Below are 26,110 nucleotides of genomic sequence, written 5' to 3'. Positions count from 1 at the left end.
TCCAGAAGTTAGTCTTTCTTATCATAATGACATGGAACAGCTATCCTGGGGTAAGCATTGCTTCCTCTTGCTTTTGCATAGGACTGCTCAGAAGATGCCGTTACCACTAGGTCCCCATGGGACAGTGACAGTTCGCAAGTCTGCTTCTGTGTAACACCAGTGCAGCTATGAGATGTTGTTGTCCATAATGAGGACACCCAAAATGAAATTCCAGTCTCAGAGGCTTCCAGGAAGGACAAAACTCTTTCATTCAGAAACCATCAACACACTTTCTTGAGAAGGCTTCATTTTTTTCTTAGTGCTTTATTTGACAAGAATTTTGTACTCTCTGGAGTCAGTGTACAAGAAAGGATGGAAACAGTATGAAATCTGTACCTCACTGAGGTTACAATATGAACTTGTTCCCAAACAGCACTTGGAGAGACTGGAGTTCACCACAGATATCTGGCCAGATTAAATCAACCCTATTTCAAAGACTGAGTGACTCCAGACAGAAAAACTTCACAACAAACAATGCAGAGAGGGTTATCTCAGTAGATATCCCAGTGCATTCAAGGCCTGAAAGAATCTACTGATACACAGTGAAATCTGAAAGATTCTCCTCACCCTCCAGGAAAAGTCAATCACATTTGTACTGTCATCAAATGGACATGAAGAACTAGACACCTCCAAACATACCAATGAGATATTAGAAAGATGAGACACCTAAGAACCCTGGAGTATTTCCTAGCTTTCCCAGGGACTGAGGAAAAATAAAGGCAATCTTCCAACACAGCTCGGTACCGAAGGCAGTCAGTTCGCTCCTGATGAAACCTGACAAACCAAGCTTATAACCTGTGGTAGCTTCTTAAATCTATGATGCTGCTGAAAAGACAGCAGAGCTTTTTATGTTTTCTTATATTAAAAAAGTAACATGGTTGCCTAGAGCGTGAACCCCTTTGACCTCTCAGCAATGCCAACTAGGACAGTTCTACACTACTTGACTGTGCCTTTTTCAGGTTCAAGGATTTGCCAAGTGACGCTGAAAGTAACCGCTGAGTGAACAAAAAATAAGCGGTTTCTTGCAAATCCTACCTCAGAGCTAATAAAGTAATGATGAAGCATAATGGAAAAGGCACAACTATAGGTAAATCTGGCTTGCCTGGGTCAAAGGACAGGACAACTCACTGTGTAAGTGCTGAAACGATCAACAACAGACAAAGGCTGGACTCCAGCTACAGGACTGCCAGTAGAAATCTGGACTAGGCAGATTTTTGATATCAGTAAGCTCTCCTGAGCAGGTATGTCAAAAATATACAGAGATATTCAAAGGAGCATACCCCAGAAAGCCTCTACTTCCACAACTACAGGCTTAGAGTTTTCAGAACTAACATTTCCTAGGGTAAAAGGCTAACCATCCCCTTTTCAGCATTGTAGCTTATTGGGGATGCTCCTCCAGCACAGGTGCGCAGATCAACACATCAGTTTTCCAGAGGCAAAAACCTTCTTTCTATTTCGTTTCTTAAAACAGGATTATGCTCGAGACTGCTTCAAGATTGTACTTGGATGTTAATGGTCTTCCCCAATAAATATTCTATTGTATCATGTTGGTAGATCCTTTTTTAAGAGCTGAACCCAAGACAAATACTTGCTCTACAAAAGTAGAAGCAGTAGAGATGAGAAAAGGAAATCAAGAAGTGACTTTCTGAGAAACACATTTAAAAAAAACTCAAAGAGAAGTCAATGCTACTGAACAGAAACTACTGAGCAACGGATAATACAGGCATTGCTGTAGCTCAGACTCACCAATTAGTCATGTTTCCCTTCAATCTCAAAACGTGGATGAGATGAAAGAAAGGCCTACAGTTCACACTTGGGCTTGACTGTGCCTTGAGGGTAGTACAATAGCAAAAACCAGTCCTGTCTTGAGTGTTTGGACATACATATATTCACAACATAGGTGTACAAACACACACGTGCGGGGCAAGGAAGAACGAGCAGTGGATACAGAGAAATATCTTAAAATGGCAAGTTGTATTTTCTGCCCGAAGTATCATCACGGAGGAATAAGACCAATATGTTGTAATGAAAGACTTAAATTCAATTATTAATGAAGCATTAATCTACATACATTATTTTATGCCATCAAAAATATTCTTACCTGAGCACTCCTACTTCATTTTTGAAAGCCTGTAACTGTTGAGGTGTAGGTGCTGTAACATTCAACATTTTCACTGCCACATCACCTTTAAAATAGCAATTTTTAATAAGTGCCATTGATACATATTCCTTATTGAGAAAATGCTATACAGAGCAACAGAAATATTGAAATACTCTACTTTCTAACTTTCGTGAAATAAACCACAATATTAAAATAAGTAAATATTCTGCAAAACGTATAAACACTATTCTTATTTTACTCTGAGAAATCCTAGCCAAGACAAAGCTTTCCAAATACACATTAGAAATCCTCATTCACCAAGATGAATACTTCAGCCTTTCTAGTAACTATGTTTTATCTTTACCCTAATAATTGCTTAATTCAGAAGAACATGCGAGAGTTGAGTTTCTCAACAGTCTGATGTTCTAACATTACCTATTTAGCACGCTACTTAAGTTAAAAATCATCTTTATGGCTCTTCAGTGGACTCTCCCTGGTATGTCCATGTGTCTCTTGTACTGAGGAGCCCAGAACTGGATGCAGCACTCCAGGTGTGGCCTCACCAATACTGAGGGGAAGGATCACCTCTCCAGACCTGCTGGCAATGCTTTGCCTAATGCAGCCCAGGATTATCAGTAGCCTTCTTTGCAGCGTGGGCACACTGCTGGCTCATGTTCAGCTTGGTGTCCACCAGGACCCCCAGCTGCTGTTCTGTGAAGCTGCTTTCCAACTGGGTGGCCCCAAGCAGTTAATGTCACTTGCTTAAGAGTAACTGCTTGCCATGACAGCCACATACCATGCCACTTTCCTTTGTAGACTGTTCCAAATGATCCAGATCCTATCCTTTGTCCAACTGTGATCTGTCCATCTGGTATCTCCCAATCATCACTTGAATCCCGTCGACCAAGGGTTTTCTTTACATATGTGCACAAACAATAAAAAGGAAGAAAGCAAGTGCATTAATGTCTGTGAAAACAGCTTCTTTGTTATCAGCATTTCTTATCACTGAAGTACTAAAAGAACTTTCTTTTTCAGATACTGCATTTGACTTTTCAAGCCAGCCACACACAAAACCTCAGCTCACAGTTATGCTAACACACTACTATACATTTCTTGGCACAAAATATTTGCCACAGGTTTCCGGCACTCTTACAACCAGTAAATATTAAGAAACTCTTACCATAAAGGAAGTCTCATTTATTTTTAAATTCTTACTCAATCATAATGCTAAATGTGAATTAAAAAAAATGCAGAAGTTTTTACGTATTGTTACATTTGAGAATCACTAGAGAACTTCCAAGGTTCATCAACCATAGTGGGAAAAGTTAAGCTGTTATTTGAAGGGAAACTGGCATTATAATATTAAGCACCCCAAGAAATTTGGGTGCAGTGGAGTAAAAGTGAGTATAGTCAATGATTTAAATGATTGACCTATCAGTCCCACAATTTCAAAATTCCACTATTTATTGATTTAAAGTCCTTGATCATTACCATACCCATCTTCAAAATAATTCAGCAGGCTTTGATGAAAGAAAAGCGAGAGGAGCATGGTTGTGTAGTATTTCTATACTATGAAAATATCATACTACGAATGAAAAGAACTGCTCTCTCCCTTACCATTCTATTTCTGTCTTCTGAGGATGAGGATGATTTCCTTTCCCGTTGGGGTCCTGGTGATTTCTGTAACGCTTTCACATTGGTGAGCGACCCAGGCAAAGAAGCGGGAGGTGTTGCAGACAAACCTGCAGTTGAACCTACATTTCAGAAACAGGATAATTTTATCTATAAGAAGCCAGCTTATAAGAATGTATTGATATTAGGTGCACGAATTGTGTTTAAGATGCAGTATCTCCAAACATCAATGTAAATGTTAAGAGGTAACAAACATTTACTAGGAATATTGTCCTGATATTAGACTGGTGTTCAAGTCTTAGATTTCAGGAAGGGACAAGCCTATAGCAAACATCCCTGTATACCAGGTAGTCCCCAGTCTCTTGTTCATGAATTATCAGAAGGACAATGTCTCTTTAAATAGAAAAAAAAAAATTTTCAGTGTATTTTTTAATTCCACCAGCTTCTTTGAGAAGAAAAGTAGTAACGTTTTAGTTAGCAGCAGCTACCTCTCAGATTTCTTATAGGGAACTTTTTAGGGACCCAATAAATAGCTGAAATACTGTACTTTAGAATCAAAATAGACTAAATGTAAAAAAATTGAAATGTTTTCTAGTTGAGTCTCCAAGTGCCACCTGAAAACCATTTGGCTGTTTTAAAGTTATCTGTTAGCAGAGAGCTCTTATTTAAAAGTAAATATGATACTGTAGAAAGGATTAAAAAAGAACAAGTACTTCAGTTAGCTATTTGAAGCATATTCTATTAAATACAAAAAGAACAGTACATCTGTAGCCTATATGTTATCTAAACAAATCTACGCAGGAAAATGTCACTAACAGAGCTGTGTTTCAGAGCCGCAATGGCTCTTTACAAATAGAGCATGTCAACTAGACACTGCTTTTTAAAATACACTGTAATTATTTGTAACAAGGTTATGTTGACCCTCCCAATGCAAAGGACATAAAATAGGGTCAACTGTTAATTAAATTCACGCTGCTCTGCTAAACAATGTATGTCATTGCACAAGACCTCCAACATTCCAATGCTTTCTCTTCCATCAGCGCTCTGGGAAGTGGCAGAAGACAATACTCATCCTCATATTCCTTCAGAAGCCCCCTTCTTATTGAAAAAGGGTCTCCTAATGCCACCTTGAGTTCAAAAATTGACTTTGTGACTTTTAAAAGTGTTGCTCAAGGTCAGCCACTCATCGTGTGCTCATTTATCAGACTAAGTATATCCATCACTGTGTGCCTTCAATGAGCTAAAATCCACATATTTAGAAGTGGAAGCACAAAATAATGACACATCAACACATCAAAAATGGGACGCAGCACTCATAAACTTTGCCCCACATGCTAAAGCAACAATAGTGATGCATATTGAGCATCCTAACGCCATTTACCAGCAGCTGGAAGCCAGTGACCTGAAGGATGGACTTTTGGTCACATTCATGTTATGGTCACTATACTGTCATATATTTGTATTATTGTTTGTCTGAAATCACATGTATATGGAATTAAATGTAAGATGTTCCCAGAACATGAGCAATTTCCAGAATTTTACTGGGTTGCACTTTCTCTGTAATAGCAAAGCCCTACGAGAATGCATTGTCTTTAGAGGTAACTAAAGTCTCCTCCTTAAATTTCAATACCATGATATGGTAACACTAGCACAATATTCACCGTTCACAAAAAATGCTGACAGCACATGGTAGAACATCATAGTTAATCTGTTCATAATAATACCAGATGGCCTGTTCTCCAAGTTATTAGAGTTGAATACTTCAGATAATGTTGGACTTAAGGCATTAGGCTCGGACTCTGAAACACATACGTAACACATTCCATTCTGTAGCCAGTCTGCTTGTTGGGAACATCTGTTGTCTTACAAAGACTTCTGGAAGAACTTTACCAGTTTGTAAGGTGAACTGCTCTTGATAAATTCTGAAACAAAAGCCTTTGAAACAGCCAAGATGGTAGCATTTGAAAACCACACTACGTGCACTGAACTACCCTTTTCTACACATATACATACAGACACAAATATTTGCATTTCATGCTACTAGTCAATAGTTGGTTTCTCCAGCTTATGAAATCCCACAGAGTTTTTTGGGGTTTTGTGCAGTACAACAGATCCATTGACAGCTTTAGGCCTGAATTACCCCCAGAGTCAATGACGTGAAAGTGGAAGAGTCTTATTTTACATGACAGGACACAATCAAATACTGTTTCACTGGAAATTTACTAACTAAATAAAAACTACATGGTCTAAATCATCTAGGGCCCCAATGTGGTCTCAACAGCACGTTCTCAAAAGGAAGTATTTGTTGAAAGTCGACATGACGCATTACTTGGAAAGCTTGAGACCTAACAAGATATCAATGGAAATGTTTGTAATTCATGTTTGATTTCCTAGATTACTTTTCAAAACAAAGAATATGAAATATAGAAAACTGTTCAAGCACTGAACTGACTTAAACTGAACAATCAAGGAAATTCTAAGTTAAGGACATCACTTTGTCTTTAAAATCACTGCAATGCAATCCAAGACCCTTGTTTAGAAAAATTATTTTAAGGTCCACATAAAAACCTCAACTATGAAATTCCTTGCTTTTGAAGATTTAAGTCAGACTTAATTCATAGTCATTTTCAAGCGTGTAAAGGTGAAAGTGAGTATGTGTGAAAAGCACATTCAAAGCATTCCAGCCAGGCCAAGCAAAAAACAGAGGTGTTTTGATAAACTCACACACTTACATACACACGGTGTGAGGGTGAGGCACAAACAGCATCTGTGGTTTTACTTATTTTGTTTGGGTGAAAACAAGAAAGAAGAGCCCAACTACCTCTGAACACTGGGCCAGGCTCAAAATCAAACACTATTTCACTGGGGACAGAATGAAGGAGGGGACTGGGAGTCCGGGATTGGTATTTCCGAAGACAGCGCATCAGCTGGTTCAAAGGGGCTGTTAGAGAGAAAGAGACGGGCAGGCAGAGACAGAAAGACAGACACATAGAAGAAATGAAAGAAGTCATGGGAATTAACTAGGATGCTTTGACTCCTATTCATAGATTGCTTCTGTACTTTGAAGGAAAAAAAAAAAGTTAATTACTAATAACAGTGTTTCAGGACTGGGAATAGCCAATTGTTTTCAGATGCCAAGCAGACAGTTTATGATCAAAAGTTAAAACCAACATGATAGCACAACATTTAAATGCTGGACAAAATGGGCAGAACTGTGGAGAGCCACATCTATCAACACATACGAATATAACTAAAACTGGCAACTTTACATTAGTAGGCTTGCAGGATTAAATGAAAATTCTTTTTAAAAAGCAGTCTATTGCTGGCATTTTCTATTTTCTATTGAGAAAAAACAGCTCCATCAAACACAATGCAGTAGGTAGGTATGATCCTACCAACTACCAGATTTGGATGCTAGAAATAAATTTGGATTTGGATGGGAGAAACAAAGTCAGTGATAGCCCACAGTACAAAACCCTGGAGATCAGGATAGAGTGCACTAAGGTAATTCAGACTTCACTTGCGACTGAAGCAAGTTATAATTAGTAGGAGACGACTGTTAACGATCTGGAGTTGGAATAACTGTCATATGAGTGCCCTACTTACTATTTCTTTATTTCTACATTATTATTGTATTCATAGGAATAAACACAGCACATAAGAAGCCCTCTCTGGACCCTGACAACCACTCGGAGAAGGGACTTAACAGGCCCGTGCATAACCTGAAGAAAAATAAACCTTCTGGCACTAGTTCGGACTAAACTGTGAATTAGGGCTATGCTTTACTGAAGGAAACATCACAAGACTTGGCTTTAGCATAAGGTCCTAACAACCTGGTTCCAAGAGTAGCACAGGCATGCAGTACAGCAAAGCAGCATCTTCAGCAGGGGCAGGGGGGGAGAAGAACCGGAGTATTTCATGTCGCTTTAGGATGTGGCAGTTCCTATGGAAGGTCCATCTACCATGTTGATGACTTTCAATGAAAACCCCCATTGTTTCCATGGGTGGAAAGGTAACAACAGGCATAAAAATCTTTGAGAGAGAGTTAGGAAGTCGTAGGGTATCTGTGTGCAGCCATGTGAGAGGAGAAGTGTGTGCGTGCGAGAGCAAAAAAAGTGACAGTGCAAGATAATTTTAAAACTAAAAAACTAGATACCACTTCAAAACTTTTTCTCCTTCCGTCTCCCCCACTCCCAGAATGACCGGCAAATGACTCAAAACTTTGTCAGACAAATATTAAGTTCATGGACAAGCAAATGCAAATTCATTTTTTGTTCTAGTCGTATTTTCCTTTGTGCCTGTGTTTTGTAGAAGGAAGTAGAACAAAGGGAAGGGCCAGAGCAGTTGTGTAATTAAATACAGCACAGTAGCTAGTTTAAACACTGCTTACCTCCCTCTCCTCGTAAACCCTGGTCTCTAATCAAGTCCTACAAATAAAAAAAAAATTGTGTTTAGTTTAGGTATTATCATTTACATTCCAGAATCAATTGAGATGGATCAGATTAAGAAACCATAACTCATGTGTTGTCCGTGAAATAAAAGTTGTCTCCAATCCTGGCTTACTAATAGCAGGGACTCCAAAGAACTGTTTATAACAAATACCAAATTTTTCAAAATTAGTTGCTTTAAAGCAGCACCTCTCAGTAGTAAAGTGAAATATACGCCACCCAAAACAGATGCTGACAGGAAAATATTGATTTAAACATGCAGTTGGCCAAAATGCATGAAGAAATATCGAACCAAACGTTCTAGTTACAGTGTCTGTGGCACAAATTATTTGAACTGTCATCAGAAAGCCGGGACACCAATTTCCTGCACTGAGGTACATCAGTCAAATGAGTTCTGCTTCGTTTTTTTCTTATAACAAAGCACCTCATTTGCATAGCCAGGCACACTCTGCTCTTCTCAGAAATGACTGATTGCAAAAGGTTTCCTCCACCTGCAGTGCACTGCGGACTGAAAGTACCTTTTACAACATCTCCAGACTACATGCAAACTACACTACGGATTTTCTAAATGGAAAAAAATTAGAAAATTCTAGCACTTTCTCCCTCTGTAGGTCCATTTTCACCATCAAGTTTACTTTTCTGTTTCTGATTTTATTCCTTACTCCCCTACACTGCTGCCGAAAGCACAGGTCCTGCCTCTCAGTTGCACCACTGCCGTACATCACATGCAAATGTCTACGTGGCCACACTCTTTAATACTCAACTAACATTTCACCTTTCACTCAACTCACATGCAAAACCGAATTTGAGCCTCAGTGTCCAGGCAGACTTCAAGAGTGCTCACCTGACAAATGATTAATTTTTAGAGAGCAGTCCCAAGGGTAAAACAGAAGCTGCGTACACCAGCAAAATTAGAAAGAGGTTGTTGTGACCAACACTTTGAAAGGTCCTAGCTGGCCTTACACCTAATATCAACCATCATTATTATTTATGATTCAGCATCCAGAAATTTCAAAAATGTAAAAAACAAGTGTAGCAGTTTCTGAACACTCCAAAAGAATGCTCAGAACAATAAATAATATTCATAAGGAATATTCAGTACGTCTGACCTCGGCTTACTGCAATAATTTAGTTTTCCTCAATGCCAGAATTTTACTTGAATTACAAACACTAAAAATCCCTATCTTGCATATAAAGACATATAATGGCTTGCAAGAGTGGTTACTGGCTTTCATATTCTTAACGCTGCGGTACAGTTAGCAGCACGAACATTGGGACTAACACCAAAAAAAGACCAGTGGTTTGTGGTAGAATGTTACTTTGAAAACGAAAGGACAGGACTGTCAAAAGGCAGTTTCTGCTTTTGGAGAATGGGTTATTCACGTTCTTACAGCTCTCAAAAGTAAAAATGTCTCACGTGGGATCTATGAAGTTCCTGACAGACCATCAAGGATCAGCTTAGAAAGACAGCAGTTGTGTGTACATATGGCAAATTTAATGCACTCATATTCATAAGGGAAACATCAAATCTACTATTATTGATCCACATGTTATTAATACTTACATCAATATTGACTGGCTCGATTGTATTGATGTGAACATTGGGAGCTGAAGAGGATCGGTCGCGTTGCCCAAATTGATTCCGATGGTCTTCATCTGCTGGTCGGAGGGGCTGTGGGATTGGAATGGATTTTGAAGGAGAAGGACTAGGGAGAATTGGTGGTCTGAGAAACAAAGTCAAGGAAAAAGAGGATTTAGGTCTACAGACGGCTTCAAATACTGCATAGTGGGTGTGGTAAGTCCTCGTCAACTATAATAATACATACATTAAAAAAATGATCTAAAAGCCTGAATAAAAACGATTTATAATGAACGATCTCTACTCCCCTATGATCAATTGCAACAACTCTCTCCTGCACAAACTACCTAATTACATGGCTGTGAAGTGTTCTGAGTTAAAAGAAAACAAAAACCCCTAACATACCATACCAAACTAGTAATAATAAATGCTGATCTGAAAAATTCATGTATGTAGCCCAACACACATTGCAGATAGCAAGGTACTCTGCAGTTTCCTCACTTCAGAGTTAATGCAATACACTCTGTGTAACGGCAACCCACTGAGAATTAAAACTGCTTAACATCTCACATCAATATTACAGTCAGAAGATGTCACAAAACAAATTGTATGGATGGGATTATTGTTCAATGAAGAAAGACTGAAAGAAAATTACATACCAGTCACTCAACATAGTTGATTGTTATTATGGCTAATGTAATATGAATTACTGATCTAAAAATAAACATATCGCCTCTTAACCTCAACCTTTAAGAAATAGCTTTGAAGAGTGCAACATTTCAAATGTTATTTACAGTGCTACATTCAGGCAATGCAACAGATTTGACTTGAAAGGTAAGCGTTCAGACTATACAGACAAGCTTTCTGAAGAAATGCAAATACTGCCAGTCAGAAATGTAGATCAAGTCTTCAATTTATGGTATCATGAAATCATGTATTTGAAAGACAAAACATCTAAACACTTGCTTTTTCGTTTGTAAGAAGGCGGAATGTCACTTCTTTGGTTATCCATTTACTTTGTTAAAGTACAATAAATTGGCATTTATCTCTTATTCAAGTCAAGGTCAGTCACCGTTGAGTCTAACGATTCAATTTAATGGTTATAAAGCAAAAGGTCAATGTGAAACATTTGCCACCTTTGCTAAAGAAAACTTTATGTCAAAATATACATGATATCTGACAACAAGGTTTTTGGAACTTACAGAAAACACAACTCCTTCGAGAGGCGTAGAGTCCTCCAGCCATTCAGTTACTCACAGGTTAGTTACCATGCCCACAAAGGCAATGCCCACAGGGAGAAGCTTCAGAAATAAACCATACAGCAGCACATCGAGCAGCAGGCCCTGGTGCCGCCTCCTGCAAGCCAACGCTCCTTGGCCTCTCCAAAGATCTTTAGGGGTAACTAACACTTTCAACGGGATCTCTTGACTTTTTTTCAGAAACGAGTCTGCTTTAAAGGCTGCTGCCTTCCCTTTCATTGAAAAGTTTATACAGTTTGGCACTGCTCCCTCAACTCAGTGCCATCGGTACCCTACGTACCTGTCATTTTTTTTCCTTCCTGGCCAACAGTCTCACCATTGAGCATGGCAAAACAGAGCACTTGTGAACTAATTCAAATAACAGTCTAGTGAGTCTTGTAGTAAAATATTTAGATTATGTTTGGGAAGTGGGGCAGGGGAAGAATAGGTAAGGGTTTAACCCTGCTTAACTTTTTAAAAAAATAGTTACCTATTGTCACATGACAGATTATAAATATTGGGAAGATACTGGGAAGCAGTGAACTGAAACTGCAAATAGACAAATCTCCAAGAATGGGACTCGAACAGCCCAGCATTTCAGAAGATGCTCAGAATTTCAGAAACATTTTTTAACTGCAGTTGATGTACATATACATAAGCTAAAGTTTTCATTCACTGCTAACAAGTGCCTTTGGGTGAAATCTTTTCTATTGTAGATGAGGAAGTTTTGAACTCCTGAATGTTTTTGCAAGGAAATCATGCAACTAGAACGCACATCAGGAGATGGCACGCTGCAGACAGAAGTGCAGGGCTTGGCTGACATTCTAAGGCACTGTACTTTCATGTTAAGGCAAGTGTGTCAGATGCTGCACAGAGAGGTTTCAGAAAAAAAGCTTAAAGTGTCTCAGCCAGGCCAGCACTGTCTTTGTTAGGATAGCTAACTCCTGCTCAAATTTCCTGAGAGTTCTCAGTAATAATGAAATTAAGGAAAACGTTCAATAATAAACATCAGATCATTGCACTGGGAGTGACTGTGAGACAGCATTTGAGCTCTGCCACACAAGAACAGAAGCCATCAGACTTTGTGATCATGAGTAAGCCACGGGAGAGAAAACCAAATTGCAGAAATATTGTTTCAATTACATCCTCCTTTGAGTCATAAATGGTCATCTGCTAAGGGAATCTGCAAATACTTCTGTATTTCTGGTCACAGGTCATCATGCCCATCATGTTGCTAGCACAGACAGCATGCTGTGTCATACCACACTTGAAAACAATTTGAAACAGCTTTTTCTACTCATTAAATTCCAACTGGGAGAAGTTCAGATCTTTAGAAGACAATTACAGGCTGATAAAGAACTCTCTTTCTTGGGGTCTCAAAACTATTATTGGGAGGATCTCCGGGCTTTAGACACCAAAGAATCCAGAGATGCAAATCTCATAAGCAGTTAGCTGTGTGCTCCATCTATACAATCAGGGTTTCATTAACGGGGGACCTTGGGACACTTACAAAAAGGTTATTTTTTCTAAATGGGAATTTTGCTTGAAAATGATAACTAGTGAAGAGAAAGGCACAAGGAGCTTGCTAGCCAGGATGGCCTACTGAGATCGCAAGCTCAGAAGAGAACCACCAGCCTCTGCCTGTGTGCAGCAAAAGCTGTATCTTGATCTGCATCAAGATCTTGATCTAGAGAAAACACGCCACCACAGAGAACGCAGCAACCTTCTTAGCTACCAAAAGCCTGTTCTTATAGTATTCCTAAATTTTAATTACTCCAGGAGGGTAGAAGGTACACTGGAGCAAAAAGGACCAGCTGCCATCATTTGGAAAAGGTGACGTTGTCTATTCCAGGTGAGTTACAAAACTAGTTTGGTAGGCTGTGCAAACATAGTACCACAAAACTTATTGCCAAAACATACCCAAAACCAGAACACAGCTGCTGCAAAGAACTAATATTTACTGTGGCATACACGTACAGCAGGCTGGGGTCTGCAGGAGAAGCAGTTTGAAAATGAGGATCTGAGTTTCTGTTGCTGTGGCCTCCTGTGGCCTTTGCGAGCAGTTAACTGCAAACCTGCTAGCTAGAGGAGAACTTCTACAAAAAAGAAGGTCAATATCCTGACGTATTAGAGGGGTTATACCACCTCATCTTGCACACCTTCTCCCAGACTCTCAGACATGGGCATTAACAAACGATTCTCAGCTTCCCAGGCAAGAAGCTGACAGAGTTGTCAAATCTCGATTTAGTACGTTATAACCTTTCTTGGCGGTATGACAGAACATGCTTTTTTCTTGGACCATGTATTTGGGACAAGCACACTGTTCCCTCCCTTTTCATCCAGACAAAACAGAAAGAGGTTTTGTCAGGACACAAGTAATTGCAGACAGATGTAGATTTTTACCCTTTGTCAGTCGCAGCAAGTGCCAACATGTCCACAGATTTACTGTCCTACAAAACTGGGTCCACAGGAAAGAGGAAGGTAACTCAGAAAAGTGCCCACACATGCTATGTTCTATATAAACAAAAAATTCTATAAAATCATATACAGTACCTCCACCAGATCTTAGAACTTGCAATGTAAAGTGAACTACCTTGTATCATACCAGAAAAAAAATTTAATACAGATTTTCCTCAGCTTCCTTTAACTTACAATGTGATGTTTCACATAATTAAGAGCTGGTCTACTCAGGAAAGATTTTTCTTAAAAGAGGTTTGATTGGGCTTCAAGATTTTTGCTTGGATTTTTATTTTGCTGTAGTTAGGTAAATACTGAAAATTCACATTCACCTAGCTTCAGTTCTAGGGTGTGTGCCACTTCGCTTTTAAAATGACAGCGTCTCTACCGGACTGAGATTTTTCTTCTCCCTCTCCCAGCCTGAAGAAGTGCATCTCTGTGTAGCCACGGGGTTCAGTGTAGTACACACTGCTCACCTGGTAGATTGCATACTCATACCCACGACAAACCTACTGCAAGCTAAAATGCATACAAAGGCTTTTTTTCTTGTTTGTTTACACTACAGTACAATTGGGTTTGGGTTTTGTTACTGCTGTTAATGAAAAACACAGTGCACTGCCATTTATAAGCTGTTTCTAAGGCCTGCTAAGGATCTGGAATATAATGGTATTTCAGCTATGCTGGCAAGCAGGTAAACTGTAAATTTTGGGAGGCCAGACAGGTTCTAATTTAATTACTGTGGTACTCCATAGATACTGCCAGAAAACAAAGTAATTTTTTTTTTTTCTTTCCCCACCTCTGCAGCCTGGAAATAGTCAATAACCCCAAATCAAACACTGGTTTGAGAAAAGGATAGCAGCACAAGTTCGTAAGTGTAAGCTAGAGAAGAATCACTCTTACTGCATCCTGTGAAGTCAGACTAAAAGCATCGTTGGACAGATCTGCAACAGTCACAACTTCACATGGATTAGTGCATTTTCCTACTCAATGATAACTTGTTTTCGTCCATGTTGACTTGTAGGTGAAAAACAACTGCCAGGATGATCACAGCGGTGTGTGTTTATACTGGCCTTTGGGCCCAGATCAAAGCTTAGCAATGCTTTCCTAAAATTTCCGATAGCTTTATATACCAGGGACTACCAAGAGAACGCACACAGCTGTCATCAGTCCTCCAAACCAGGTTTCAGTTCACCAGCATGTCTTTGCAAATAAAGTTTTGGGAAGCAAGAGGTTTCCCCCACCTGCTGTACAAACTAAAAATGACTTTTCTGAGGATTCTGATACCAGGTCTGTCTTTTCTGCTCAGCAAGAATGTGTATCAGGTTGCATATTGTAGGAAGTCTGCTAACATTTACATTGAGTGGTCTGGAAAAGGGCCGGTGCCCGAATTTTTAGGGGAGAAGTTCATCACTGTTTTACGCAATAAAACAAAAAGCTTTTGCTCACTTACACACGTGGGGATCTAAACGGTGTTGTAGTACTAAAATATTGTAAGACTGTGTCTTTGCTTCCTTGACTTTTCAGAAGCTTTTCTAGACATTTAAACATCTTTAGCTGAGGCAGACTGATCAGCTAACATTGGGAAGGCGGAAAGGAAAGCAGAGGTGTTCAGTCGCAGGCTGGAGCCGGCTCTAAGGCAGGGACTGGCAAGCTTCCACGAATGGTGCACCAGACAGTCCCCCTTTCTTCCTGAACTTGCTGGATTCTGCCCAACGTCACAACATCTGAGAGAATAGATGGAAGCTGAAAAAGACAACTTTGTAATATTTCAAATAGCTAGTATCACCCCTCACCGTAAGATCCAGAGAACTGGGTTCACAGAAATTCTGTGCTTGTATTTTATGAGCAAAGATACAGAAGAAACTTTAAGATAGTGCAAAGAATGAAATGAATACAATATATTATATACAGTTTGTCTACTTCAATTTTATTACAAATGGCTATTATTAGGAAGACCTGCACTTTCAACAATTCTTTCCAGTTAAGTGCAGACTATAACTGACTGCTTTGGCACAACAGGATAGTGCAAACTGAAAGAACTAAAATGGGACAAAAGACCTAATGTGGAGGCTGGACACATTTTTATAGGGCGTTGAGAAACGTGCAAGTGGGACCATATGTGCTCCCTGATCTTGTGGTGGAAGGTCTGGAGGGACTGCTTACGGCTTACAGCTGGAAGAATAAAAGGCTACAGGACTGGACTGCTTTAGGACGTTACACAGGAGCATGGTGAAACAAAGTTCTCCAGCATGTTCAGCAGCTTTCGTATCGTGTCCAACGGTCTTTTCCTTTATATTCCTTTCTCTTTCCAACTTCTCCATTTGATCCCTTGACAATTTCTCAGCACGTCACACGCGCCTTTGCTCTTGAGTTTGTCTTGCAACACAAACTCTTCCTTTCTTTGGGCACTTTGCCTGCTGCTGGAATCCCTTCACAAGGCTAAAGATGAAGACAGATGTTTGCCTTCTCTTTCCTCAGGTTTACCAAACGATTAGTAACATCCCTTCCTCTGTGGGTTGTGCCATGCAAGATGCTAGGAGAACAGAGAAATCAAAGCAACAGTTATTAAACTAGTAAGCATTAATAAAGCACTAGTTCATCATATTTTCAATCCCACTGCCCAACTCTCAAATTTCAGTCCCTTCCTCTCTTCCCAGACAAGTTAACCTCAAATGTCAGACTACTTTTTCTTACTCCAGTTGAGACGATGTCCTACTTTGTAGCACTACCCTTTAACAAAACCATGGGTAAGTATATGTTTTTACAGAAAAGGCCAGCATTTAATTTTACTCTAAAAAAAAAAAAAAATCAAGATAAATTAATATTTCCACAACTATGTCTTGAAAAAGCAGAGAAGTATTATTAAAGAAAGGCAAAAGGATAACTAGAGAAAGGTACGGACAGTGCTATATGCTCATACAACAGCATCTGAACTGCTTCTGGAAAGGAAATACTGCAAACAGATGCTTGGGGAAAAGGAACTACTTAGGAACATCAGTTGATAACCATAAATCTTTCTAAAAATAAACACAATTTTGAAGGCATGATATATGCCTTTTTCATTTAACAATGAAGTGTACAGAACAGCAAAAAAGCAAAAAGCAGAAAGCTAGGAACCTTCTACAGCTCCTGCATTTACAGATGCAACACTCATGAAAAGCTCCTTAACCTCAACTGGCAAGTATATAAAAATTTTAACATTTTTACATATGTGAAGTTAAAAACTTTAAGGCATTAACCAGCTTTGGTTTCAGTTTTTGCTTCACAAAATGAAGACTGCCTGAAGTAGTGCACGTATCAATTAAGATAATCCATCCTCTTGTATCCTCATAAGCTGGTAAGAAAGCACAAATGTGAGGCAGAGGCAAATGAAAAGTAGGAAAATTTAGTGTATACCAGCGTTATGACTGGGGCTACATAGTGCCTTTGGCATCCACAGGCATTTAACACAGTTGGTATGAACAAGCTTCTTCACAGATTAATAGTTCTAGCCTGGTTATAATTTCAGCTATACCGTAAGAAAGGCAGAACCTGCCTAGCTTAGAGAACCAAAGCACCAGCCTCGCCCACCATCTGCTGTGCTAACATCCACAGGACATAAAGGCAACATCAACTACCTGGAAGTGACACTTCCAGATTTACTTGAAACGGCACAAAATAGTACAAATAAGAACATTATCTCTCTTTGTACTTACCACATGAGTTTCCCTCTGCAGGACTGTCAATCTGTTTTCCTGGGAGGCATCACATTTCATCTTTCATAACATAGTCTTGGCTGTCCATGGAATTTCTCTTCTAGTTAAGAGTCCATAGGTGCCTGTGTAACTTCCAGCTGTGTTTCTGCTTTAGTTTCGGCACAATGCCCACTATTTCAAGACAGCCTCTCTGCCAAATTCAGTTTATCTCCATGCAGCACAGATGTCCTAGGAATGTTTTTCTGAAGGCTTTTGTATTTGGTGTTAGTAAGTCTGCATCAGATTTCTTGACATTGATACACATCCTTGAGTTACTCTTTCCTGGAGATTTGTTCAACTATCTAGTCCTGGGTGGTAGCAGTGGTCTCTTAGCTACTGGGAACATAATCTAAACATGATCACTACTCCCTTCACAAAGAGAGGGTCCAGAATCTTTGTTGGAAATACAGGGGATGGAGGCTCTGGTCAGTTTTAGAAGTCTAATTTTATAAAACTCATATCTGCAGCAAAGAGATGCTATTGGTATATCCCAACATCTAAATAGGAGGAAGACAGCTGGTCTGGAGGATAGTAAAGTCATATGTATGAAGAAAAGCTACCAAAGCTGTATTATGAACCTGGAACTGACACCTGTTCACCCCAATGTTATAGTGGCACGGCTTGTTCTGAAACAGAGGTATGTCCCTTCAAGGCAAATAAACTGTAGTTTGATTATACAAACTAAAAGAGTTTGTGAGGATATCGTTTTGGTTTGTATGAATTTTAAGTATAAAATCTTTCCAGTTTAGACCAGGTCTAAGCTACCATGCAGAAGAAATCAGTTTAACAGGTAAGGCCCCCAGTTCTACAGACACTTATGCACATGCTTAACTTAGGTTCATCACTAGTTTATGTCATTCATGTGAATGAAGACATTCACTTCTGTGAAGATAAGCACAGATGGATATATCTGCACGACAAGCCAGATTACAAAAACGTAGAGAGAGTTGCAAAGCTGTATTCTGCATGTTTCTAAGCATACAGTACTGAAATGTTATGTTATTAAACAGCAGGAATAAGGTCCTACCCAACAGAATCTGAGGGGGGCACTGAGGGGTACGATCCAGATGCTGGGGTGGTCTCTCCTAAGGAGGCCTCCTCCTGCGGTATTGGGTGATGTTCAAAGAACTTGGAGACAAACAGCAAACTGTGAGGCAAGAACAAAACAAAAACCACCTAACTTGTGCAAAACCCAGAAGCTTCACAATATAACACCCAAAGATTGGGAAAAAAATGCCCACCAACCCTCACCGATCAAATTCTAAATATTAAAATAAAGACTACAGTAACACGTTAATCTGGAAGATTTGTTAAAAATACTAGGATCAAAAGATCATGCCTTAAACATACCTTTGTGGAAAGTAATTTTTAAATCTTTTAGTTGAAATTGCAAACATCTGGTTCCTCAAGAATGCTCAACTTGTACCTATATATTCAGTACACAAACTTACTTTAATGTTTGCGCTGATGCAATGCCAAAAACCAAATGCTAAATGGATAGAACTTTGTTATCCATAAGCCCTGAGCACAAACTCTAGAGATGCCCAAGGAAACAGTTACAAATACCAACACAAGCAGAAATTAAATATATTCTTGGGGGGAAAACCAGCATTTGAAATGATTCCTTATATGAAAGTCTATTTAAAAGACTTAATAGCCTCTGCTGAAATTGATCAAATAGAATACAGAGCCACTTTACACCAGATCCTTAACCTACATCAAAGACTTACACAAACAGATCAATAATTAAATTCAAGAACACATAACTGTTTAGGACATTCTGTTTTATGCTTCTTACCTAGGCATCCAACTCACTAATGGATTTATTTTCAATTACTGTAAAACCACCTGTAATTTCACCATATTAAACTAGGGTCTCTTAAGATTTTTTTCCAGGTTGACGAGTAAACCCACATCTGAACATTTAAACAGGGCCCTAGCCTTCACATAATAACCAGTTCTGATTAAGAATAACAACTGTGAACAATGAGAAGTCTGTCTGATACAGTCAAGTGCTCAGCCACCCCATTCATGCTTCAAAGAAAGCATGTCATAGTCCAGCAGAAAAATATGAAGTGGTTGTCTGAGCTAGCACAGAGAGAATAGGAATTACGCCGTCTCACAAGAACACTGGAATGCCTGTATGTTTTTCAGGCACCTCCTCTCACTTCCTGAATTACAGATTTAACATAAGAAATCACTGACAGCCGTAAGCTTAATAAAAGGCTCAACTTAAAACCAGTTGCGATTACTTACTCAAGCTGGTCATAATTGACACACATCAGTGGCACTTCTGTACTACAACGCTGGTGAAATTTGTAGCCACATGTCTGGCACCGGAATCCCTGGAAAAGCAGCTTTCGACAAAAGTCGCAAAATGCTAACGTGAAGAATGTTTTTCGTACCTATGTTGTCAAAAATAATCATAATTAAATAGAGTCCTTCTGTAAGCCTAAGATAAGCTATTTGCTTTTACCTCCCTCAAATACACTTACAAACCTCTTCTCTGAAGCTGGAACTACAGTTTTATATATCAAACAGATTTACATAAAAGATTGTCTCTTTTTTGAAACAGTCTTCATGCATTAAAATTTTCTTTCAACTGTTTATTGGAATTAATGCTTCACTTCATCAGCAGTAAGAAAAACAGCAACAAATCTGATGCAAAACAGCCCGCTATTATCATGCTAGAGACAAACATTCAGAATTTAATTGGATACAAGCTATACAAACAAAAGCTGCTGAAAGATTATCTCATCTTCTAATTTTTCCAGGAGCCAAATGACATTTCTACCCAACGCTCACAGGACTGGAAAGACACATATGGCTTATATATATGGCGTCTATGTATGGTTACATTTGTAGTTGTAATTTTGACTACTGAAACTCAGAAATATTTAATATCGCAGAGGGGATAACATATATTCTCCTCATATTATAGTGGGGGAAAAATGATTTAGTTTCATTTTCAAATTTAGCAATACTTGGCATAAAAACACATTCTAGTTGCTTTACCACATGTAATAATCAAAATTTCAGAAGGATATAAAAAAAATGTTAAGCCTACTAGACTTTCACCTAACTAGCCATAGCCAAACTAGCTTGTTTGAGTAAAATAATCTAAGCAGCTTGCAAATAGAATTTGGGGTTATTTATTTAAATAAAAGGTCTTTCTTCTCAATGTGACAAGCATTATTTCCAGGATTTGGTATGTAGCTGGAACTGTTTGGATGGATTCCGTTTAGCAGCTTCCACTTAACTTAGTTGGTGCCTTATCAGGTCAAAACATATTTGTGCACTAGCATCATTGATGATGTCAGCACCACTCTGGGAATAGTTAGTTCATTAGTTAATTGCTGCTGCAGAGCCAGCAGGGAGGCCCAGAATACATTTTATAGATACAGCAATACAAAAATAGTGGATTATTATTACAGCTCTGCAATGCAGTGCTGATTTAAACCCCCTACATTTATAGATTTTTGAGGGTGTATTCCATCCAAATGTGAAAGTTTTAAGGGCCATCAAGTACTCTAACATCACTTATTTCAAATGCAATTCTATCTAACTCACTTAAGCTATTGTGATTAAAAACTTCTTTTGCAACCCCAATCACATCCCACCGATACAAAATATTATTCAAAGTTGTTAATTTGAATTTGAAAGTACAAAGTTGATTTAACCCTCATCATCATTTCATAAAAACCAGTACGTACAAAATTGTGTGTCGTGAGCGGCACATTCTCCAAGACTTCCACATGCAACTCCTCCCCCGTGAGCCAGGAGATGTCAGTGTCCCAGCCGATCGGCTTCTTCTCCCTGAAGTGCAAAGAAGCCCTTCATCAGCACCAGCGCACAAGAGCCTCCACATCTCCTGCCGACGATGTGAGATCAGGTAGAAAGCTGCACTGTGGGGGTTGCTACCCAGTCTCTTACTGCAGGAAACTTTAAAGGCAAGACATTGAGCTCAGCACACACCGAGAAAAGCACACCTTCCCCGGACAAACTGCACGAAAGAAACGCACTTTTTCACTCGGCTCCAGTAGCGGCCAGTTCCTTGGTTCCGAGATGACCCATGCCTTTCTGATCAACTGAAGTGCTTGGGGAAGTACCTGTTCCACAAGACTTCCAAAGAGATGGCTAATTTTGTGCAGTAAGATAATCTACGAATTTTTAGGGCTGGAAACTCAATTTTTTCCCCCATGGGAACTCTATATTCAGTTAAGGATGCACTACAACCAAGTTAAATAAAACCAAAACATTAACGCAACCTATTTAATACTCGTTTGGTTAGCATGAGTTTGATTAATGTGTGTTTTGCCAGCAGACTATAAGCTCACGTTACTCTAGATTATGCCTGTTCTTGAAGTGATTAAATCTTTTTCTAGGAGTTTGCCATTCTTTTTTAGCCATGTATTCAAGGCATAAATTGTTTTAGTGCAAAGTATCATATCATTCTGAACTCTGAAAACAACTTCCACAGTGTTAGATAGAACTGGCCATACTGGGTAACTCCAAGGAGAGATTCTAAGAGCAAAAACCATCACACACAAACCATACCCATCTTGTATTCTGTAAACAGCACAGCATTCTGGAATAAGACCTCTCATCATCAGAGCTTTCTTCAGGCTGTCTCGGACTGTCACCCCACATCTTGCTGGAACCTAGAAGTCAAATATAAAAGAAATTAATTAAAACGAGTTCCAATCTATCTCCCCAAACTGATGCAAACATTTTGACCCTCAAATGCTAAAACCCGTTTTTTGTGATGCTTTACAGAATGCTAGGTAAAGAGTTTTTCAAAATCTTTTTTCGTGCTGTGTAAAATCTTCTTGGTGAATAGTATATAAGCAATCTATCTCAGCTAGAAGAGAGAACAAGCTCTAGATTTCTGTTAACATTTGGAATAAAATATTGACCCAACTCTAAAAGTGACTTTCCAACTCTTGTCATCCTAAAGAAAGTGGAGACAAAGCACACAGACAGCTAATAGCTACGTACACCTATAATAAGTTCAGGTCAAGCTGTAAAATTAAGTGAGGCAACATGCCAAGTGGAATTAAAATACAAGAACTTGGACTGTACTCCAAACCCCATGTACACATTTTATTTTCTATTTCTAAAATACAAGATAATCATTCGAACAAGTAAAATAAAACAATTGTCTGAGTCAGGCAGACCATCACCTCTCACTTTAACCTATATGTGCAACTCCACAGATGCTACCTATTTGAAAAACATATTCCTCTCCTTTGCTTCATTATCTGAAAACTTTAAATATCTAACAGGATGGGAAGAATGGGGAAGGCACACTGAAACTAGCTGAACAAAGAACTGCAAACTATGCAAAGTAAAGATATATTCCTTCCCTCTATTATAGCTATAGGCGTATCTTACAGGAATAAGGACATGGCCTGGAGGTATACCTGTGATTTAACAGTGCATAGTGTCAAGCCATAACAACAGAACAATACGTAATCTGGTGATTAAGTGTATTAAAGGCACTGAGTAGCATCCACTTACTATTTCTAGAACTAAACAGTGAAAATCTGTAACACTTTAGTTGCTGTACACACCTAAGATGTGTGTTATCTCCTATAATCACAGAGAGCACCTCAAACATGAATCAAAAGAAAAACTCACAGACTTAATTAACCAAAAAAGTCTGTCTGAACACCTGAGACTCCATTCTAGCTTGCTGGGGGCCTAAGCCACAGCCCTGGGTAGCCAAAAGCAGTCTCTTAATCAGCTTCAACTGGCTTTGGATCAGAGCCTAGTTTTTGCTCCTTGCACTTAAATTTCCATGGGTATTTAGGGGCTCTACGTCCTACTTAAGCATGACAGTGAAAAGTAGCAGTCTATTTCAAGTAGCTTTGTGAACACCACTTGAGGTTACACTATATATTGGGTTTCTAGAGCTCAAACATATGCTCTCTCAGAAGAGACAAACTAAAGAAGTATTTTGCTTCACAATCTTTGTCACATTAATATGAAAGTGCTTCTTACAGGCTATTTCTGCATTTCACCTGGTCAACATGTAAACATTTAAAAAAGATAATTTCTACTAATTTCTTGGACAAAACATTCTATAGCACACTACTTTACAATCTTGATATTCAGCCTTAGTTTTGTTTTATGCGTTCCATTACTTCTTGATGCATCTTTTTATTAATCTAACTACTTCTTCCCATTGTAGAAGTTAACACTGTGGCTTTCAATCACTTCTACGTCATTCCTCCAGCATAAAACATCCTTAACTGTTACTAATACCTGTCAATGGTATTAACAGGGAGTGTGGGAGCACCTATTATCATCAATATTGTCAACAGCTTCCCATTGTAAGACTCAGCCCTCTGTTGATTAAGTCTTTACCGAACTAATTGCTCACAGCGAAACCAACTGTTCATAGGGCTGTTCTGCACCCGGTACCCTCTGCTCCCAGCCCCCGGCAACGTGGTTAGCACAACTGATGCCATGTTATGAGGCAAGCAGCCATCCTCTGTGACCGAGCAGGTCACGTGTTTGTTCTCTTTCCCCTCGTTATCAGGCCCTGAAGGTCCTGTGAACGAAGTAGACAGACCAAACGGATTCCTTCTCCCCCTCCCTACTAGCCTCAAGGTTCCTTGGCACCAGGCCCATTATTCCCTTCCTTGCTGGCCCTGGAGGTCCCAGGCACCCAGAGCCACCGGGTTGTGGTGACAGCCCCATCACAGAACAGGGAAGGATGACAGCACCCAGAGCACTGTCTATAAGATCAAGCAGTTGTAAGTCCTAAGGGGGGAACTCGGACCGGAGCTGCTGCTGGACGCCTCAGCCTTCCTCTGCTTCCTCACAGGACCGAGGGACTGTCTCGTATTCTTTCATATGAATTTAGTGTCTAGATTGTTACATTGATACGGCAAACCACGTATTAAGCTTTGACCCAATTTGCAGAGGGTTCAGGTGATTAGAAATAAGTTACATTGTGTTCTAGGCCAGGTTGGATGGAGCTCTGAGCAACCTGGTCTAGTGGAAGAAGTCCCTGCTCATGGCAGGGGGGTTGGAACCAGATGATCTTTAAGGTCCCTTCCAACCCAAACCATTCTATGATTCTACAAATTCTGTATTACATTATCTATAAATTGCACAATATTGATTTTACTTGTAGAAATCCTGTGCCATTCTAATAATAAATTCTGTACTATACTAATTGTAATATCCTGTTAAGAAAATAAAGCTTTAATTGTAACTACAATTTAGTGCCATGATTATTCTGCCACGGATCCCTTAATGAACCCATCCCCTCAGTGTCAGGTGGCAAGCTCTCCCTGCCTCCAACATATATATTTATATATAGAGAGTAAACATTTTTCAAGAAGTTGACTAAAATATCAGAGGGTTTCAGAGGTGTGCTCCAACCTCCCACACACGTCAGGTCCAACCATGAGCCATTTCGACAGAACAAGCAAGTGTTATTTGGCTCCAGCCTGTTTCTCCTCTAAGTACAGCTCTCCCCAGACACTTCAGCTCTACCTTTCCAGCAACCTCAGTTACTTCACCACCAATATGTACAGAGGAGGGAGAAATTCAAACACTCAGAGGGTGACAGAGAAACCACAGGGGGAAAAAGGGGAATGAAGAGAGCCAGGAAAGCGGTTGGGTGTGAAGGAGAAATGGAAGAGAGGGCCAAGACAACACTTAGGAACTGACCAGAGAAAGCATGTGTATACTGGGAGAGGGCATCGCCACCAGCAGCTTGGTGGGAAACATCCAAGCAGGACATCAGGAAGACAGGCTGAAGAGCTAAATGAGGCAGAGGGTGGGAAACACAGGTACCATGAACGGCCACATAGGGGAGAAGTGGTTGAAACAGCTGGGGATGCAATGGAAGCACATCCTGAACGAGAAGCTTTCATGCTGTGATTAGGAGAAAAGACAGCTCGTTTTGGACAAGCAGCACCAGGGGGAAGGGACTGCCCAAGAGAAGCGTTAGAACTGAGCACAGAAGGGGGAGAGGTTCTAGCTTAGGCAGAAAACTTCAAGGCAGTTAAGTACTGAAAGAAACCAGGGTAGTAAAATCTAGACCTGGGTGAGGGAACGGAACAGGACAAGGAGGAAAAGCCAAGCAGTGGAAACGTGCCTAACGTTAAAGAAGAGATGAAACGAAAAAAAGGAAGGGGCCTTGTGCTCACTGGAAGACATTTTTTTCCTCCAGCACTGATCCCTCATAAAGGGCAACAACATCCTCCAGTACCTCATGAAACCAAGATCTGCATCAGGAACCTAAAAGTTCCAACTCTATACTAATGAATTACACTGGTGTAAACAACGCCACTTCATGTTGGGTTTTATGTTTTTTTTCTTTTTCATCTTGCTGAAATCAAGATTTATGAAGTCACAGGCTTCCTTTTAAGACATCATTATGGTCAGAAAGGCAAGCTCTCAAAAGTTGGGAAGTTCTAGAACGAAGGTTGCCTACAGCAATGCAAGTGCAACAGGACTATGAAAAATGTGCATTAAGCATCTTGCTCCCTTATTTGCTAATCCTCAGTTTTACTTCCCCAAGTCCCCTTCACTAAAATCCAAGGCATATTTATGCAACTTGCGATTAGAGACATGGATAGAACATTTGTTCTCTTCACTGCCATTTGCAACAAGATCCAGCTAAAAAACAGGGAACTGTTTTGATTACTTTCAAAAAAATCACCAGGATCCTGAATCAGCATCACATTCAGAACATTCTCTTACAGAACTCCTGAGCACAGAAACAGAAGGCTATATTAAAAGAATTAAATACTAGAATAAATCCCTGTAATATTGATTAATCATTTTCCCAGACTGGTACAGCACGGTCTATGACCATCTGTGCTTGTAGCCCTTCAGCCCCCTCCTTCAGTCCCTACCAG

The 26,110-nt window shown here is 39.6% G+C and overlaps 1 protein-coding gene across 2 annotated transcripts in view; it reads right to left on the bottom strand.

Moving 5' to 3' along the window:
• Window positions 1–26,110, bottom strand: part of BRAF (B-Raf proto-oncogene, serine/threonine kinase) — an 81,353-nt gene that overhangs the window by 13,867 nt on the left and 41,376 nt on the right. The window contains exons 4-13 of one of the 2 annotated variants that reach the window (XM_075429017.1): window positions 21,786–21,889; window positions 20,942–21,044; window positions 19,485–19,633; window positions 18,256–18,375; window positions 9,785–9,944; window positions 8,163–8,199; window positions 6,594–6,713; window positions 3,758–3,894; window positions 2,937–3,054; window positions 2,141–2,225 (exon numbers count right to left, since the gene is read on the bottom strand). In XM_075429017.1, coding sequence (XP_075285132.1) covers window positions 2,141–2,225; window positions 2,937–3,054; window positions 3,758–3,894; window positions 6,594–6,713; window positions 8,163–8,199; window positions 9,785–9,944; window positions 18,256–18,375; window positions 19,485–19,633; window positions 20,942–21,044; window positions 21,786–21,889 — 1,133 coding nt within the window. The remainder of the gene's footprint in view (window positions 1–2,140; window positions 2,226–2,936; window positions 3,055–3,757; window positions 3,895–6,593; window positions 6,714–8,162; window positions 8,200–9,784; window positions 9,945–18,255; window positions 18,376–19,484; window positions 19,634–20,941; window positions 21,045–21,785; window positions 21,890–26,110) is intronic. The other variant, XM_075429016.1, reaches the window with a different exon arrangement.

This window comes from Opisthocomus hoazin, chromosome 8 (assembly GCF_030867145.1).
Source record: "Opisthocomus hoazin isolate bOpiHoa1 chromosome 8, bOpiHoa1.hap1, whole genome shotgun sequence".
NCBI classification, from domain to species: domain Eukaryota; kingdom Metazoa; phylum Chordata; class Aves; order Opisthocomiformes; family Opisthocomidae; genus Opisthocomus; species Opisthocomus hoazin.
Note: the sequence above shows the minus strand (reverse complement) of the source record. Positions and strands in the feature narration are given on the sequence as shown.